Genomic DNA, 17,613 nt, shown 5'->3' with positions numbered 1-17,613 from the left:
TCTTTATTTCCTAGGAAGTCCCGCCAGGCTCCGCTGCCCTAGTCACCTTAGACATTGTCTGTTCTAACCGGCCTGTCCTGAAACATCTGCCTCAATTAGGTGAATGCTGAATCATTGTAATGGTTCAACAGATATTTCACTGTCTCTTACTCATCTGTGACTTCTCACTCACTGCAGCATGCCTCCCGTCCACCTGAAAGGAGGCTTGACTACAATTGAGTTTCGTTAAGTGGCTGTGATGTGATGCGTACATTGAGAACTGATACATACATTGGGAATTGATATATTCCAGTGGGCCAACTATCGGGACAGGGAAAGTCGGAACACAGCGGCCTCAGCCACGCATGTTCCCCACGATTGCCTTAAACATGCAAAAGCGTGGTTAAGGCATATGTGCAGTCTAGTTGCTGGCAGAAGCAGGAAGAGGAAGTGGACGGTTCGGGAGAGGATGGAACACGGTGAGGTAAGTGGGGTTTTGGAGGGTGTTGGGGGTGGTTTGTATGAGTTGGGGGGTAGTTTTCAGGATTGGGGTTCGGGGGGGGGTCGAGAGTTCTAGGGCTCAGGACAGGGGACAGGAAAGCGGCAGTTTTCAGGCGGGGGGGGGGCGGTTGAGCTTGGGCAGGGGAAGATGCAGTTAGGTTTTAGAGGGAGGGGGCTGGTTTTAAGGCTCAGGGAGAGGGGGTTGGAAAAGGTTTTAGGGGGCTGAGTTTTAGGGCTCAGGGCAGGGGACAGGAAAGGGGCAGTTTTCAGGCCGAGAAGGCAGTTGGACTGGGGCAGGGGGAGGTGGGGGCTGGCTTTAGGGCTCAGTGAGGGGAGCTGGGATCGAGGTCCTTTTTTGTGGCTAGGTGGTGGCCGGTATTAAGGATCAGGATAAAGGGTTGGGTAGTTTATAGGACTGTGGCAGGCGAAATAGACTGCAGGAGGGATATATTTTAGGACTCGGGACAGGAGTGTGATCTTTATCACACGTGTCCATTTACCAATCATGTCTTTCCCACGAAATTGTGAAGGGCATGCATGGTAAAGACGTGGTCGTGGTTACGATCCGTTGGCTCAGGCATGTGTTGTTGAGGTATGGATTATTCCATCGCACAACCATTGGGAATCAGTAAGGTAACAAGTCAACTAGGCTGTTGGCTACCAGCAAACATAAGTGTACTCTGTACATCAGAAGCCTGTCTGAGAAGTATAGTTGGTTCCATGCGATACTGAAGTACACTGGAGCTTCAGACCAGTAAATGGACACACTGACAAGGAAAGGCTAAGCAAACAGTGCCACGAGAACCCATAAAATCAACTGATCTAATGAATGATTTCAAACCATCGCTCAAACATGTTTTGGTGTGCGACAGAGGGTTCGTTTCCCACGAGTGAAAACATATTATAGTGCTGTATGGTGGAAAACGTAAGAGTTTGGGGGATCAGGCCGGCAAGGCATGGCATTCTCCTTTATACACCTCGGGACTGTGCTCTCTCGGGAGAACACAGATCAGTGAAAGGATAAATCAGACTTTCAGGTGTATTTTTTCGGCTCTATAATTTCCAAAAATGCCCTCCTATGCTCAATAAATCCTTACAACCCCACAGAAACAATAGGGATGTATGTACGGAGAAAGGTTTGGGAAAAAGATGTCCAACCAAGTCCAGGGTCCAGTGAGTGGTGTTCATCTCCATAATTAATTGTACAAGAAAGTAGGCAAGATTGTAGTGGGTCTATGTGTGTGTATTTATGTTTATGTATATATGGCCAATATTGACATTGAGGAGTTCATTGACAACACTGCCTCGGCCATTTCCCCGCTCCATTCTTCAGGGAGAACCATGCCTTGCTACTGTTAATGGTGCTCGCTGCCACTTATCTGGTTCCCCGGTGGCCACAACAGTCTGGGCTTCATTTTCCTCCTACTTATCTGCATCACCCCATATTTTTTTTTTTAACAAACTAAACACAGTCTTCCAACCTCACCTGCTCCCATTTTCTGGCAGCACCGGCCGGGGCAGGTAGATGCAGTTAGGGCAGGGCGAGTGTGATGACGACGGAATAGGGCAAATTAAATTAGTAAATACATCTTATTCCATCTCTGGACACACCACCTTTCTCCCGCCCCTCCCCCCCCCCCCCCACACCCGACAACGCCTTGCCACGCCCTACTAAGCTTACCTGTAACAGCCGCTGCTGTTCTCTGGTTGGGAGCTGCTCCAGCAGTTCATGAGGGTGGTGAGGATCTGTGCAGAACAGCAGTGCAATGGGGCTGATCCAGCTGTGCATGAGGGTGATGAGGATCTGTTCAGAACAGCAGTACAATAAAGCTGCTCCAGATGTGCACGAGGGTGGTGAGGATCTGTTCAGAACAGCAGTACAATGGGGCTGCTCCAGCTGTGCATGTGTGGTGAGGATCTGTTCAGAACAGCAGTGCACTTGGGCTGCTCCAGCTGTGCAGCAAGGTCCCTGTAAGGAAAGTGGAAAAAAGTAAATGGCCTCCCTGGCAAACCCTAATGGATAATAAGGGAAACTCCCTTTTCTAAGGCCATAGATTGTCACTTCCACGTGGTGTCCTTAATTGTTGGGAACACCATTCCAAATGTGGCTCAACAACTTGAAATTTCAATAAAGCAGTCCAGTTTTATTTCTAGGCCTCATTTTGTGTTCCTCATTGCCAGGCATTGCTTTTTTGCATGCGGCTCCTTGGCCTGATCTAGAATGCCAATGATTGTTGGGGCAAATTACCAGCGCCATGCACAACAGAAAAATTAGGGGAAAAAAGAAAGGCTCTCAGTCTCCTGACCCTTTTGATGTGAGGTCATAAATCCAAGCCATTGTCAGCCGCAGGGCTCGACTGGACGTAGCGGGCACTGTACGTTTCTCTGGTGGGCTGCTAGGTTGGGGGCCGGTTTTGGACCCTTGGGCGGTAGTTTTTGTGACCGGGCCGGTTTGGAGCAAAGGCCCCTGTAACAAAAGCGGCTGCGGTGTTTTCCGCGCGCACCAAGTAGCAGGTCCAACTCAATTTCCTGGGCCGATTTGCCTTCCCTGTCCGGCCCTGGTCAGCTGTCATAAATAAAGTTGTCCCAAACCTATACTCAGAAGCTATATTTAGGCATGAAAAAAGTAAAAAAAACTTCTAGGTCCACAGCAGCAATGCTTGGGCGTCCTACTATCGATTTAGTTGCAGTTAAGAAATTTGACTAGGGCTTACAGACACGCTTAATTGATGACAACTTTTCCAGGCCATGTTAATGAGTCTTATTTTTGCCAAGCTGTGGGTTTTATGGCATCTGTCACTGGAGCAATTTTATCTCTCCTATGATCAATAGGTTATGCTAGGTCTGTTTCCATTGCTATTGAGGGAAACTTGAGGGCACTGCTACTTGAGAATTAGAATCCAGGCCCTTCTAAAAAGCTGTGTGCATCCCCTGTTGGTTGGAATAACAAATGCACAAGCATGCATGCAGAAAATTTTTACAGCATGTGCTGCTGTAGATCCCATGCTATGCACACTCCTGTCAAGTAGTGCGAGGCATGGAACATTACAAGTTATTTATTTTTTTGATGACAGGGCTTCGGTTTCAAAGAACTCTCCATCTCAGATTTTGTTGGGTTTTTTCTGTCATTGGGTTCAGACACACTCTCAACTGCTCTATTACCATTGGGCAATAAAAGGAACCTTTAAAGTCGATGACTGGTGTTAGACCAGACATCCTTGGTGTGGTATTCCCCCAGACGTTTTGCCTCTGCTCTCTTGTTTTTGTTGGCATTAGGATCCTGTGCACTTTACCTCTTCTAATCTGTGGTAATGTGCTTGTAATTTCTCCCTTTGAACACGCTAACTTTGGCCTGCACCTGGTACATTTATTTTAATTCGAAAACCCCAGTAAATTATACTACATGTAAACGGGGCCTGTAAAATTAATGCTACTTGTGGACTGCAACACTCATTGTGGTGCCCACTAAAGTAGCACTGTAAAACATGCCTTGGGTCTGCCCCTGCAGGCTGTAGTGCAGTTTACAACTGCTATTTCAACCTAGTAAATGAAACCTTTTGCCAGGCTTAAACCTTCCTTTTTACTACTCATACATTACCCCTAAAGTAGGCTCTAAAGGCTCATAGGACAGGATGCATATATGTTGATTTAAGTTTTACATGTCCTAAAGTTTTTTTTAGGTTAAGCCTAGCGCAGCGCGCATGCGCTGCTCTAGGAGATGACCTTTTGGAATTGGTCTGCACTTTTCGGATATTCGTGCATGTGGCGGCATCCACCTTACGGGAGCGAGTAGCGGCGGGCTCCGGCCATCTGTTTCTAATTAGCGTGGCCACGCTTGTTTTCATTTGCCTGTCTCGCGGTCGCTTTCGTGCTTTTTTTTTTCTAGGTTGTGTTGTTACACCTTGCATACACAGTTGTTACCTAGGTTTACAGGGCTGTGTTACAGTCTGAGTAGATATAAATGCATAGTTGTCGTAATACTGTGGTGGCATCCAGTTAACCGTAACATTTGTTGGCGCATGCTGCGTTCCGCATTCTCGGTGTGAGCAGAGTTAATATTCGTAGCGGATAAAACATTCTAATGTGTTCTGCAAAGTACTCTTCAAACTTAGTTCTCTTAAATAGTCCACAATTACATTTCACGCCAATATATAGCTATCCCGTGTTTAGAAATGTGTAGGCTATCCTAGCACTGTCCCATAGGTGTACCCGGGTTATTACAATGTAGCAAAGAGCACGCACCCCTTGCATTTCAGAGCTGGACCCTATGGCCGGCGATTACAACACCGCATTCCTGGCATAGCCGCTGTCTTCGGTCATAAGGTGTCAGCAGCGCAGAGGGTGAGTGAAAAGGATGACGATGCACTCCGTCTCCTTTTTCTGGACCTAGGTTCCAGAAAAGGCCTCTCCAAGGAGAGACCGGGCTGTAATAACAAGAAAGAGGGTCGGGTTTCTGAAAACACGTCGGCGCAGAGGTTGCCTGAGCAGCTGGCTGAGACGTGAGTTTGGTGACCGGCCTCTGACCCGCCAGGGCTTGTTTCCTGTTCAACTCCGTTCCCCAGATGATACGCGAGGAGTTCCTGAGCTCCTTCCTAAACAGTATGAGATGTACATTCCAGCGAAGGCTGCAATTCCGTGCTGCTTATCTTGAAGGGGTCACTTCCTGTGATTTTCTGGAGCCAGACGCACCAGCGGGGCATGTTATGGCGACACGTGCCTACACCCTGCCCTTACCCCCGCCGCTTCCCTGGAGAGAAAGCATTACCATGCAGTAGAACTGCAACTGCCATGGTCTGAAATTGATAGGTGGCTGGTACATGCTCAATTAAATGAAACCAGGCTTCCATTTTAAGAGTCAACGCTAAAGTCGTGGGATATGGCATTTCGGCCAAGGCTGCCGACTTTAGAGTTGGGGTTCCAGTCTCGGTGTCGGCTCAATATCCTGTGATCATGGTCAAATCATTTAATCTCCTCCTGCCTACCAAAAATGAATGTGTCCGTGTGTAATGCAACTGGTGCTTCGGATCGAGTTCGCGCTATATAAAAACTTTTTAAAAAATGAAGCTCGAGATGGTGCACGATGGATTCAAGCAAGCCTGGCTGAAGACGGCTAAAATGCCAGAAGCCGGTCCTAGGAAGCTTGTTTCCGGTCCAGGGAAGACATGGCTCGGCAGTTCGGGCTGGACTGTTCCCATGAGGCACAGGGTCAGACTGATTTGCATATGGCCATGTCTGAACTGGGGTGGCAGAGTGGGCTAAAGAACAGTGATGGATTAAACCCAGATCAGTTGACTGGGGGTGAGTGCTTGCAATGTTCAACACTCCGTCCATCATTTCCTTTGGTTTTTGCTTTGTTCGCCATAAGTTGACAGGGTATGTTCGGACGTGAGTCCCTTGCTCACTTTGCCACTGGATTCAAGCAAGCCTGGCTGAAGACGGCTGAAATGCCAGAAACCAGTCCTAGGAAGCTTGTTTCCGGTCCAGGGAAGACATGGCTTGGCAGTTCGGGCTGGACTGTTCCCATGAGGCACAGGGTCAGACTGATTTGCATATGGCCATGTCTGAACTGGGGTGGCAGAGTGGGCTAAAGAACAGTGATGAATTAAACCCAGATCAGTTGACTGGGGGTGAGTGCTTGCAATGTTCAACACTCCGTCCATCATTTCCTTTGGTTTTTGCACGGTGATATATCTCTACCCATTACTTTTGAATCTAGCTATTCTAATTTTCAGGTAGTTGAGGTAATATTGTTTGTATTGCTTTCAGTGAAGCAAGTCTAGTGTTTCGAAAATGGTAATGCTTTACAGTACACATGGGTAGGGCCAGGGCTTTAAGTGGGATGACCAAACTGGAGGGTCTCTCAAAGGGGCGTGGCTAATGTGATTAGGGGCCTGACTTAAAAACATGTAAGCTTAAAATCTGTGCTTAGCATAATGTACCATCCGACTTGTATCTTGCTATTTCTGTCATTTCATCCAGATATGCGCTACAACAAGTAACGTCATACCTACAGCAAGTCGGGACTATTGGCTTTGTCAATGGTTGTTAGTTGCATAAGATAAATAAGCAGCAACTATGGCTTGTATATAATATTGAAAAATCTTCCACTTAAAGCCCTGGTGACACCACGACAATGTTGCTGGTCCTGAGTTTTAAAAGGAAAATGGAAGTCCAGAGAGAAAATGACTCTCTTTAGAGGATTTCCCTTCCCCCTACAACGCTCACCTGGCATGACTTCATGCCGTAACTTCTCCACAAGTGATAAGTGAGCAGTGTGAGCACACGAACATCGGTGTGCCTGCTGTCACTGCAGTCCGGAAAAAAACCTCTATTCAATGAATATAGGTACAACCCAGAGTGTGCCCCTGAGGGCACAGTAAACATGCATTACAAGATGTCCACAATCTCTACACAACGCGCCATGCTTTTGCTTTTGCTTGTTTCTCTCAGATCTTTACTACGGAGCTACAGGGCTCAAATTGCTGGCACACATTATTTACGAACACGACTGTATGTACGAGCCAACAAAGGACCTATAAGATTCACCGGACTGTCATCGGCTCGTTTTGAGGAGATTCACTTAACTAGAATACATTTTTAAGTTAATTATTTTTTCATTGGGTCATTCAGTTGTACATAATGTCTTCTTGGTTATATATATATATGGTAACAAAAATGCTTATAACACTTGTTTATTATAACTTTTCAACATGCTGCATAGTAAAAGCAATCCTCTACAACATAGCTTAAAGACATTGGCAAAGCCAATATCTCTGGCAAAACACATAGAAGGTCCCAAAGGTGAAATCTGTTGGCTATGCCAATGCTTGTTTATGGTTGTAAAGCTATCACACCCAACTAATAACACTGTGTTACCTTATTTAACTTAATAAGTGATGATTTCAGTTTGCGACCAGATAGAGAAATGCTTCTTCCACTCTTTTGAATTGTAATTTGAAATCCTCTTTAATGGTAAAGTCGGATTACAATTACTATTCTGAAAATGCCACTTTTAGAAAGTTTGCATAAACCAAATTACCTTTCTGTCAGTGTCCGGGGTCACATGACTGTAAATGGCTCTTTTGTGGTGTTTTGTGTATCCCTTTAAGACATGGGCACAAAAGGGCCGTGGGTGTAGGACAGTGTGTTCCTCTCCTATGCAGCATATCTCGGAGGGTTGCACTTGGCCTTCCTGGGCTTCCCAGACTAGACTTAAGGCTTTGCCCACTCATCCCTGACTTCCATGGACTGCCTGCCCTGCTACTGACACATGCAGCTCACACCTTGGCCTGCTTGACTTTTACCCTAGACTATCTGAAGCAAAACCCAGTAAAGGGGAACTTTTAGACAAAGAGCACATCCACAGCCACATGGGTGCTCTGGGGATAAAAGAGACCCCTTCGGAACCTCCTCGCAGAACACTCCGAAGATTCACAAGGAGGACTGCCCTGCTGTCTGGAGAAGGAAGACCGGACATGTGTGCCTTGAAAGCAGGCTTCCCAAAAGTGACTCCAAGGGTCAGTTTGCTGACCTGTTTGAGGTACAGGGACACAACATGGTTCCAGAGGTCTCCCTGGAACTGCGTAGGTCACCTGCACCAACTGGACCTGCCTGAGCCCTACTGCTGGCCTCTGCTGGAGTGAATCTTTATCCCATTAGATGCCCCCAAGTCTTGGACGCTTGGCTGGCATCCAAGCATACTTCTCTTAAACTCCAGGTAAAAATCCAGAAGGTTAGGACTCGTCGTAACTGCAAAGCACCAGTGACAACCTGCTCTTTGTGCTACAACAGTGACTGCCAACGACACTGGACCTTCTATTAACGCTGAAAACTGGCTCCTCACGTCCCCTACCAATGTGAAATTCCACCTGCAGTTTTTCACATGGACATCCTGGTCAGCCTCAACTTGTGACTTTACCCTGGTCCAGCAAGACCAGATGACCACAAGTGCACTTTGTGCTTTTTGGCACAATTTTCATCTGAAGCTTTAAACATTCATAACTGTGGTCCTACTGATTTAGATTGTTGTTGTTTTGGTGTCATTCTACTTATTAATGTCCAATTAATTATTTTAATTGGTTTGTGACTTTTCTTGTGTTGTATTTTTAAGTTAGGCCTGACTGCATTTGTGCCAACCTGCCTGAGGGTTAATCACAGATTTATTTAGTGACTTTTGTGGTTCACCCTGACAAGGATTGTGTTAATTATTCGGAGTGGGCTTTTCACCCTCCCACCCCTCAATTAATAATCAAATTTCTTACAACTGGAAAATCGAGGACTTGAAACTGTGTTGGGATTGTGCAACTTGAAGAGCCAGGGGGAAGGCCCGTTTCCTGAAACCCACAATGCATCAGGTTTTTGTCCCCCCTACCAACAAATTCGAACATGTTTGCACTCTTTCATTACCCTTGCGCTTCAAAGGGAATTTTCAAATCCAGAGGACCGACCTGGAAACTGAGGACTTCCACGAGGGCATTTAGCAAATCTGGAAGACCTTGACTGCTTTCGGATTGTGCAATTTGAAGAGGCTGGTACCACGTCATTGGAGAATGACTTGTTTGGGTGTTGGGTATGGAAAATACTGTCACTGTGGCCCTTTACCAATACCAAGTTTCTATGATCACACACTCTTCACAGTTATCCTAACTATCCCAATTGATTTGGCATTTCCCATAGACGTACAACGACTCTGCTGATCAGCCCAGTAGAACACATCAGGAAACTCATGAATAGAATAGCAATTCACAAGTTGTAAACTACTACTTTGACTGTTGGGGTACCCCAAGGGTGGACCGGTTTGCTTTGCACCATTACGCAAACTGACAAAACATTATCTGCAAGTACACGTACCATGGTCCTTGAGCATTTCTCTGTGAATCCACTGGTCAAGGATAATTATTGACATTTCACCCCCCGTCCCCCCACCCCGCCACTGATTCCCTATTAAATGAGAAAAATGCGTGTGGTGTCAATGACATTAATCCTGATTGCAACAATATGGGTCAATGAACCATGGTACTCTCTACTGTTGGACCTCTCCCTTCATCCACATGAAAGACAAGCTGTGTTCAGGATATGGGCTTTAAGCACCGCCTATTGCCCGCCCATATTTTCAATTGGCTCTTGTGACTATCTTTTGTAAATGTTTTTTTTCCTTTGGTTAGTTTTCTTAGTAATCCCTCCTTAGTCCCTCCTTTTCTACTCTTGTAACCTCCCATAAGGACTGGCCTTTTTACATGTGCTCTTACTCTGTGTGTTTTATTTTCAGTTGCAGAGCACTAGTTTCTTATAAGCTGGTGTTGCAGGCACGAAGCTACTACTTGCCGAGCACATCCCCAGCCCTAATGGTATTTTTTGTGTGTTTCATTTGTTTTGGTGCAGTGCGGCATGCCGCGGTTTATCTTGAAGTATGGCAGCTGAGCCTTTCTTTTGTTCTGCATGGCGCGGCTCGCCCAAACTCTTTTTTTTAAATAAAGAACTGAAAACATACTTTACTGTCAGAGCAATGCCCATATAACGAGGGCCTCGCTTTATATTTTAGTTGCTGCTTGGGCGTGCTCGCCCACCTCCATTTTTAAAATAAAGAACTCAAAACAAACTTTTACTCCGACGCTGCATCTCTTTAACTTAAGCCTGCTGCTATGCTTGTTTGTTTTGTTGAAACATAGCATGTTTGCAAAAGTGTATCTGATGGTATTTTTTTATTTATTTCGCTTCTTTTGCCCCTGAGCATGATTCCTCATAGGTTGGAGTACCTTATGTGGCCAAAAGGTGTCCCAAGGAACACCTAGTGATAACCTGTGATACTGCACCCTTTCACTGCTTCATGCACAGTAAATAAATGTTGCTGTACCCCAAATAAGGTGCTGCCTAGCTAAATACTTATAAAATCCCAAAGGCGAGACCTAATGCACTGCAAATGCTTCTTTAAGCTCCATTAATTATGCTACAGGGCCTGTGTCATCTGTAACGTGTGATGAATTAGAAGAAACCCACATCCATATAATTAAAATTGAATAAAGCCATGCTGTGTATTATGATGTGCTGAAACGCATGCCATCTCCAGGGTTGAGACATCAACTCCTTCTGTTGAAATAATGTAACATTTGTGACTAAATTCCCTTTATTTTATCCTACCGCGTTCTAATGTATTTTTTTTAATGTATCCTTTATTTTAGGCACAGCTCGAACCTGAACCTTCATCATAAACTCCTGACCAAAGACACTCTTGAAGTAAGGGACATCAACTTCGGTGCAGCACATCTTCTAAAGGACCTGACCAAAGAGCCTTATCCGGATGGTGCCCCCAAGCAGCCTGCTGGCCAGACCTCGGTTATCTTCAAGGGAATGAACAGAACCGGCAGCCTGGTTTATCCCATGAATAAGCCCAGGGAGCCTTGCTCCGATAATTATGGCTGTGAGGTGGATGACAATGCAGTGCTGGACCTCCGCACCACTCCCAGCATTCGCTCTGGGAGCAGCGCTCACTCTTCCTGGGACTCCGATGGAGGGAGCGAGGATGGCCACATGCCGCTCGATGATAGTGACGAAAGCTGCGAAGGGACCAGCTTGATGAGCAGGGAAGAGATGTACCAGAACTTCAACATGATGGACAGAATCAACTCGAGTTTTTCAAACTTGCCCTCCAGCTCCCCAATAACTTGTCATATATGCCAAAAGAACTACAGCAACAAGGGCACCTTCAGGGCCCACTACAAGACAGTGCACCTCCGCGAGCTGCACAAATGTAAAGTTTTTGGTTGTAATACTATGTTTTCATCTGTTCGCAGTCGAAACAGACACAGTCAAAATCCAAACTTGCACAAAAGTCTGGGCAGGTCCCCTGAGAGCCTGCAGTGAAATGCAGGTGTGCTCCTAGCGCTTAAAACATTTCAGATAAGATCATAACATCGGGATATCTCTCTTGGGTCTAAACGTTCCAGGCAAAAGGTCTGTTTGCTAAAGAAAAAAAAACATACCACAGAAATCGTGAAACTATCAAACTAAGTGTTATTTATATAAAGTATTACTCACGTAGCATTATGAAAGCCAAACGGAACCCTTCAAATTCGTTTACACTTTAAACTGGAAACTAGCACTGGATGACTGGAATCAGGGTGTTCTTTTAATCTCATTCTCTAAGACTGAAGCGTATGCAGTATTATATACATGGACAGCACAATGCAAAACACAAGAATTCGGGAAGACATTGGAAGACCAATTAAATCCACGCTTGGAAATTGGAAACAAGACCCGGAAGCACTCCTCCTCTAGAGCCTAGGTACACCGTCACCCACCCCTCCCACCATTGCCACAAGCAAGGAAGGGCTGGCAGGGGTGGCAGATGAGAGAATCCGATGTATGAAAATATATATATATATATTGCCTCAACAATCAATTAATTGTATGCACTTTCTGCAGCAGATTTTCTATTTCACTTTTGAAAAACAAACAACTAGTAGACATTCCAAGTGACATGCTGGGGCGAATGCAGACACAGTTATCTGTAAATAAAGGCATGCATAGATTAGTAAAATGCTGTATATCTACCCGATAGCTTAAACGAGAAAAAAAAATCGAGATTTTGTTTGAGAAGAAGGTCAACGTCAGGCATTTTCTGCCCTTTATGTTAATGATAGTCACCGTGAGTAAAGCATATTCGTCTTATTTCTTATGGGGCAGCGGTTGCCCTGTTGCTGCAAGTGTTTAAGTTATGAGCGGCAAAGCGATGCCAGTGGTTTATTTTGTTGTTCCTCTGCACTTCTGGTTTTTGGAAGACTGTTGACTAACTGCGTCTCTTTAAGAGGGTGGAGGCTTCTCTGTTTTTGCTTGTGGCGGGAATGTGTGTCCTAGAAACTGGCATTTGTGTTATTCGAATTATTGTGCAGCATCTTGGTTCCAACTCATGCTTGGGTGCTGTGCCTCGAAAGACCTGTGTATGCTTATTCACCCGCACATATAATTTACTCCTTGTTTCTTTAGTAAAAATAAATTAGCGTATGACACTGTAGTTCACAGTATTCCTATCACGCTCTATGCACTTAACATTTCGTGGTCACATTTCACTGACATTCCTTTTGGTACCTTTTAACTTTTCAAACAAGCTGTGTATATAATGAGTAAGGTGTAGACACCTTACATAGCTGAATGACTTTAAATACTGCATTTCTAAGACCGCTTAAAGTGATCCCAGATCCCAATACTTACTGTTATTAAATATGTTTTGTTTGTTAATCATACGTGAGTTTGATGCTGGAAATCCGCGAGCGTGTAAATACCACGTGGAAAGTTTGGATTTCCGGTATAACTGGAATCGTCCATACTTTGTACTCTGTGCAGCACGAGACCAAACCCTCCTCGTTTCTATTGTAGAAAGCCTGTAAGATAATGCAAATGATGGTTAAATTATTGGAGGGCACCTTTTCTATTGCTGACCTTAAGCTTAACAATGATTTGTGTAGTAAACTGATTTGCCATGACCTTTAGGTTCCAGATGTGCCTACAGAAATTCATAGTTTTGTGCACTTCACAACCACTATGACTGGCATTCACTTTTAAAATCCTATGTTACAGAACAATGGGTCCACACAGTTCATTTATCATGTGTCTTATTTGGTAAAGGTTAACTTAAGAGTGCTTTAAATGATATTGAATAGCTATAAACACAGCCTTTGGGTGACGAGTCTTACTACAGTGTTTGCAATGTTATTTTTGGAGCTGTTGGAAGCCAAGCTTGTACCTTTTCATATATTGTCATTCCAGATATTTCAATCTCAAATGTTCAGAGTTGTGGTAACTTTATTCGTGCACCTTTATGGTTTCTTAATGCATTGAAACACATGTTAAAGCTGTTTTTAATGTAGAATTTGGAGATCTTCTACCAGGAGTGAATCCTCCCGTGCTTTATGTGCATATACATCTTTAAAATATATACTGTATTCAGTGAATATGGTCGTGTGACTGCCTCGCAGGGGAGCGTGGAACCAGTTCCATTCATAAATGTAGTTAATGGAATAAATGATATTAACATGGGATTGACGTTTCGTCTTTAAATCGTAGAAGACATTTCATTTTAAATCAGTTTTTGTATTTCTTAATTGATGAACGGTAAATGACTGCTAACTCCATGCCAGCGGTTCATTTAATCTTCTGCCTTCTAATGGTATTAGCCCACCTTTAAAGGTTCATTCATTTGTTGCATTTTTCTTGCTTCTTTGCAATTGTAAGAACATTGTGTCCTGACTCATCCAGATCATGATGGCCTTGAACGCACCTTTCCTTACCTTCTATTTTTGCAACATAAAGCTGCTATAAATGTACTTTCTGTGTACAGTCCTGCCACCTACCGGTTCAATTCCGAAAATTCCGTTTTTCCTCGACTTTAATCATTGTAGGCATCAAGTGTGAACGAGTGAAGCTATCATTTGAAGTCAGTTGCAGTTGTATTACACCTTGCATCAGTGCCAATTTTAGATTTTTTATTTTACGTAGCAGTTAACTAGGTTCATTCAGAACCTGCCGAGCTGTAACATTTTCTACCAGTGAACTCTGAAAACTTTGGATTTAATTGGCTTTTTGACACTGAAGTATTCCGTTTGTGCTTTATAGGGTACTGTCTATTTTTGAGTAATTCCCAGCTTGGTTAAGTCGATTTTTCTGAGTCATACCGTTAAGAAAGTTGTCTTTGTCAATTCAATCAAATCAGAACTGAAGAAATATTTGGTGACTGACTAAATACTGGTTCAAAAATACCAAAAATTAATACTGGCAAAATAAGTATATTTACATAGGACTTAAGGGACCAAACATGTGTGTTCTTCTAATTGTGGAAAAAACGTGTGTGTGTGTGTGTGTGTGTGTGTGTGTGTGTGTGTGTGTGTGTGTATATATATATATATATATATATATATATATATATATATATATTTATATATATTGTTTGGCAAAACGTACAATATATTTAAAACAAATTAAAATGCAAGATGAGAATCTTCACACTGGCTGGGTTGGGTTTTGGCACAGCACTGTTGATAACTCAAGAGGTAGAGAGGAGAGACCTGCAGATCAGCAAAGGGTTGGTAACGGGTATGGAAAACGCATTACGCCTACCAGTTTCAGCAATGAAATTTGCGGCTTATGTCTTTCGAAGCTTGACAATGGCAAACAGTGCTCTGCATGGATGGGGAGAATGCAGGAGGGGAGAGACGAGGGCATGAAGGTGGCTAGTAAGGAGGGGAACAGGCAGTGGAAGGGCCCTGTGTAGACAGAAGCTTAAGAGAGACAAATGACACTGAAAAGCGGGGCACAGGCAGAGGGACAGAAAAGGAAAATATGATGGGCTAGCATCCCATTGACAGTCAGTGGAGTCAAATAAACAATTATAGAATCAGGTGGGTAAGACATAATGGGCAGAGGGGATATGCATTGATGGGGAAATGACCGAAAAAGGGAAGAGGCAGAACGTGGAGTAAGAAAAAAGACCAACAGGAGCGAAGGTCTAAAATGGAGAGGAGCTGCTGTCCAAAGCAAGTAGAATGGAGGGTGCGCGTAGTCCTCTCCAAATTGACAAAAAATGTGGTAAGAGAAGAAGGAAAGCGCAATGAAGCCAAGGAAGTTAGGGAGCTCAGGGGGTAAAAAGGCACAGGGGCCCAGATACAATAAAGGGGTTCTGCTGGTGCTCACGCTGTGCAAACAGCAGCGACAATTAACTTTTTTACGCAAAAGCTATTTACTTTTGAAAGTTGACTCTTGTGCAGCAACAAAACGGCTTTATGTCAAGGACCTTCTAATTTATGCAGGACAGTGCAAAAACTAAAAAAAAATTGGTGTAAAGTCCAAATCTAATCAAGTAACATGGTCTGGCTCTGCACCAAATCCTACTGCCTAATGAAATCAAGCAGAGACTAGGGATCAAGAGATATATAGACCTACGTGTATCCCAGCAGATCTGGTAAAGAGTACTCCCACTATGCTCTCTATAGTATGGTTAGTACTGGGTAGGAGTATAATCATATAGTCGCATAATAATGTCATCATGATTGAATTGTTTACCTTTATTCACCATTTTTGTAATACTGGTTTCAGTGCTTTTTCTTCTTCCTAATCATGGCAGCACATTCCAATAATGCAAGAATAGGATCAATTCAATAAACGTTTGAAAAGCAAAATCGTATATTTCTTGTGTTTCCCTCGGGGATACAAAAAATAAACCATGAAAAGCGCAAGATCTGTTTCCACTTTTTCCCCGGGGTGTCAAAAACTAATCATGTTAGAGATTGCTGATACCATCTGGGACCCTGGGAAGGTTAGGGGTTCAGATGAGGCACTGTGAGCTAGGTAGGAAACAGTGCAACATTTTCTGATGATATGTGAACCTCGGTCCCCATATTCTGAAGCTTCTGTTGTCCAGATGCACAGTCCTACTTAATTCGTAGGAACCGTATAACATTATCACTTATTAACTGTAAGAAGACAATCCAATGATATACTATAGGAGGGGTAGGCTCACAGTAGTGAAAAAATTAATGTAAGTTTTTCGCTACCAGGCTATGTAAAACTTAAAAGTGCATGGCCAATCTTGTAATAACAATGAACCCTTCCCCATGGGCCACCTAGGGCCTGCCTTAGGGGTGACTTATATACAATAAAAGGGAGGTATACGTCTTGGCAAGGAGGCTATGTTGCCAAGTTGAATTGGCAGTTTGAAAAAGTATTCAGACTGCAATGGCAGGCATGGGGCATGTTTTTAGGGCCTACTTAACTGGGTGAGACAATAAGTGCTGCAGGCTCACTAGGAACATTTATTATACAGGCCAATGGTATACCATTATACAAGAGACTTATTAGTAAATTGGATATGCAAATCAGATGCAAGCCAATTTTATCATGTTCAAAGTAGCGAGCACAAGCACTTTAGCACTGGTTAAGAGTGGTAAAGTGCACAGAGTCCCTGAACCAGTAAAATTAATTTCAAGCAAAATGTGGAGGGTAAAGGTAAACAGTTTTGGGGGCAGACTACCCTAAGGCGGACAGGTTTAACACCCTTTTAGGAGAGAGAGTTTTTTGCTTTGCCGACTGTAATTTTGTTTACTAAATAATTTTTATCACTGTATGCACGATAGTTCTCTTGTGGGAAAACTTGCATTCAGTATAGGAGGCCTCAGTTTGTTATTGTGAAAAGCGAATGATAACAGCTCCAGGCCTGATTGGGTCACTAGCAAAAATATTTCTATTGCCATAAGCTTGATCTATTTATTATGAAAAGTTATGATAAACTCATTAGGCCAAACATATTGATTGTGAAAAGCATATGTTAAAATCAATAGGCATTACAAGGTGGATTGTTATTTCTCTGTATTAAAGCCTACAGAGAGATACTTTGTTACATGAAATGTCACAGATTACCTTTGTACGGAACAATTTTTGGTGTTGTTTACTGCCTCTGACAAACCCTATGGGGTAATAAGATTTGCACTCTACTAATTCTTGCTACTGTCTCTTCTTAGCCATATGCCAGGATCCTGTAATAAAACAAAGTCAATAATACATGCGTCCATAAATATAGAAATAGGTATCCACACAGAAACATAGACAGCCTTTGGAACAGCTCTTCTCTGCCATTGGTCTGTCTGAGTGTCATTTACACTCTGCTTCCATCCATGCCAGCAAACTGCTTGAGATAATGGCTCAGTCCACATCAGTCATTGATTCTCTTGCCCTGTGAAAGACGGCATTTTCTGATTATTTGTATCCATTCACCAGAACATTTGTGTGCTTCAGGGTCGTTTGGCAAATCCTTTAGGTTTGAATTTTCTCCTTTTGTAGCCTCCGCATTCATTTTTTTACTTCTCCTCTTAAAAGGATACTACTGCTGTCCAGGTATTGCTTACGCTTAATACATCTGCAGTGCTCCGAATTCTACATGGCCACTCCCTCTAAACCAGGAGACCATTATGGACTGCTGTTGTCCGTAGTATCATTGTTTTACCAATTCAAGATGACCAACACTTTGGTTCTAAATGTGTCTGCCATGCTTGAATTTAAACAACAATAGACTATTTACAATATACCTGCTCACTGCTATGTTCAGTTGTTCTTTTTACAAGCATATGCCTGTCATGTTCAGACAGCAGC

General features: G+C 43.6%; 1 protein-coding gene across 6 annotated transcripts in view; it reads left to right on the top strand.

Moving 5' to 3' along the window:
- BNC1 (basonuclin zinc finger protein 1) overlaps window positions 1–13,512 on the top strand; it is a 179,796-nt gene extending 166,284 nt beyond the window's left edge. For all 6 annotated transcript variants that reach the window (XM_085644281.1, XM_085644282.1, XM_085644285.1 and 3 more), the window contains one exon: window positions 10,659–13,512. In XM_085644281.1, the coding sequence (XP_085500407.1) occupies window positions 10,659–11,340 (682 nt within the window). In that variant the 3' untranslated portion in view covers window positions 11,341–13,512. The remainder of the gene's footprint in view (window positions 1–10,658) is intronic.
- The last annotated feature ends 4,101 nt before the right edge of the window (window positions 13,513–17,613 follow it).

The sequence above is a fragment of the Triturus cristatus genome, chromosome 3_1 (genome assembly GCF_964204655.1).
Source record: "Triturus cristatus chromosome 3_1, aTriCri1.1, whole genome shotgun sequence".
Taxonomy (NCBI): Eukaryota; Metazoa; Chordata; class Amphibia; order Caudata; family Salamandridae; genus Triturus; species Triturus cristatus.
This window is presented reverse-complemented; position numbering and strand designations above follow the sequence as displayed.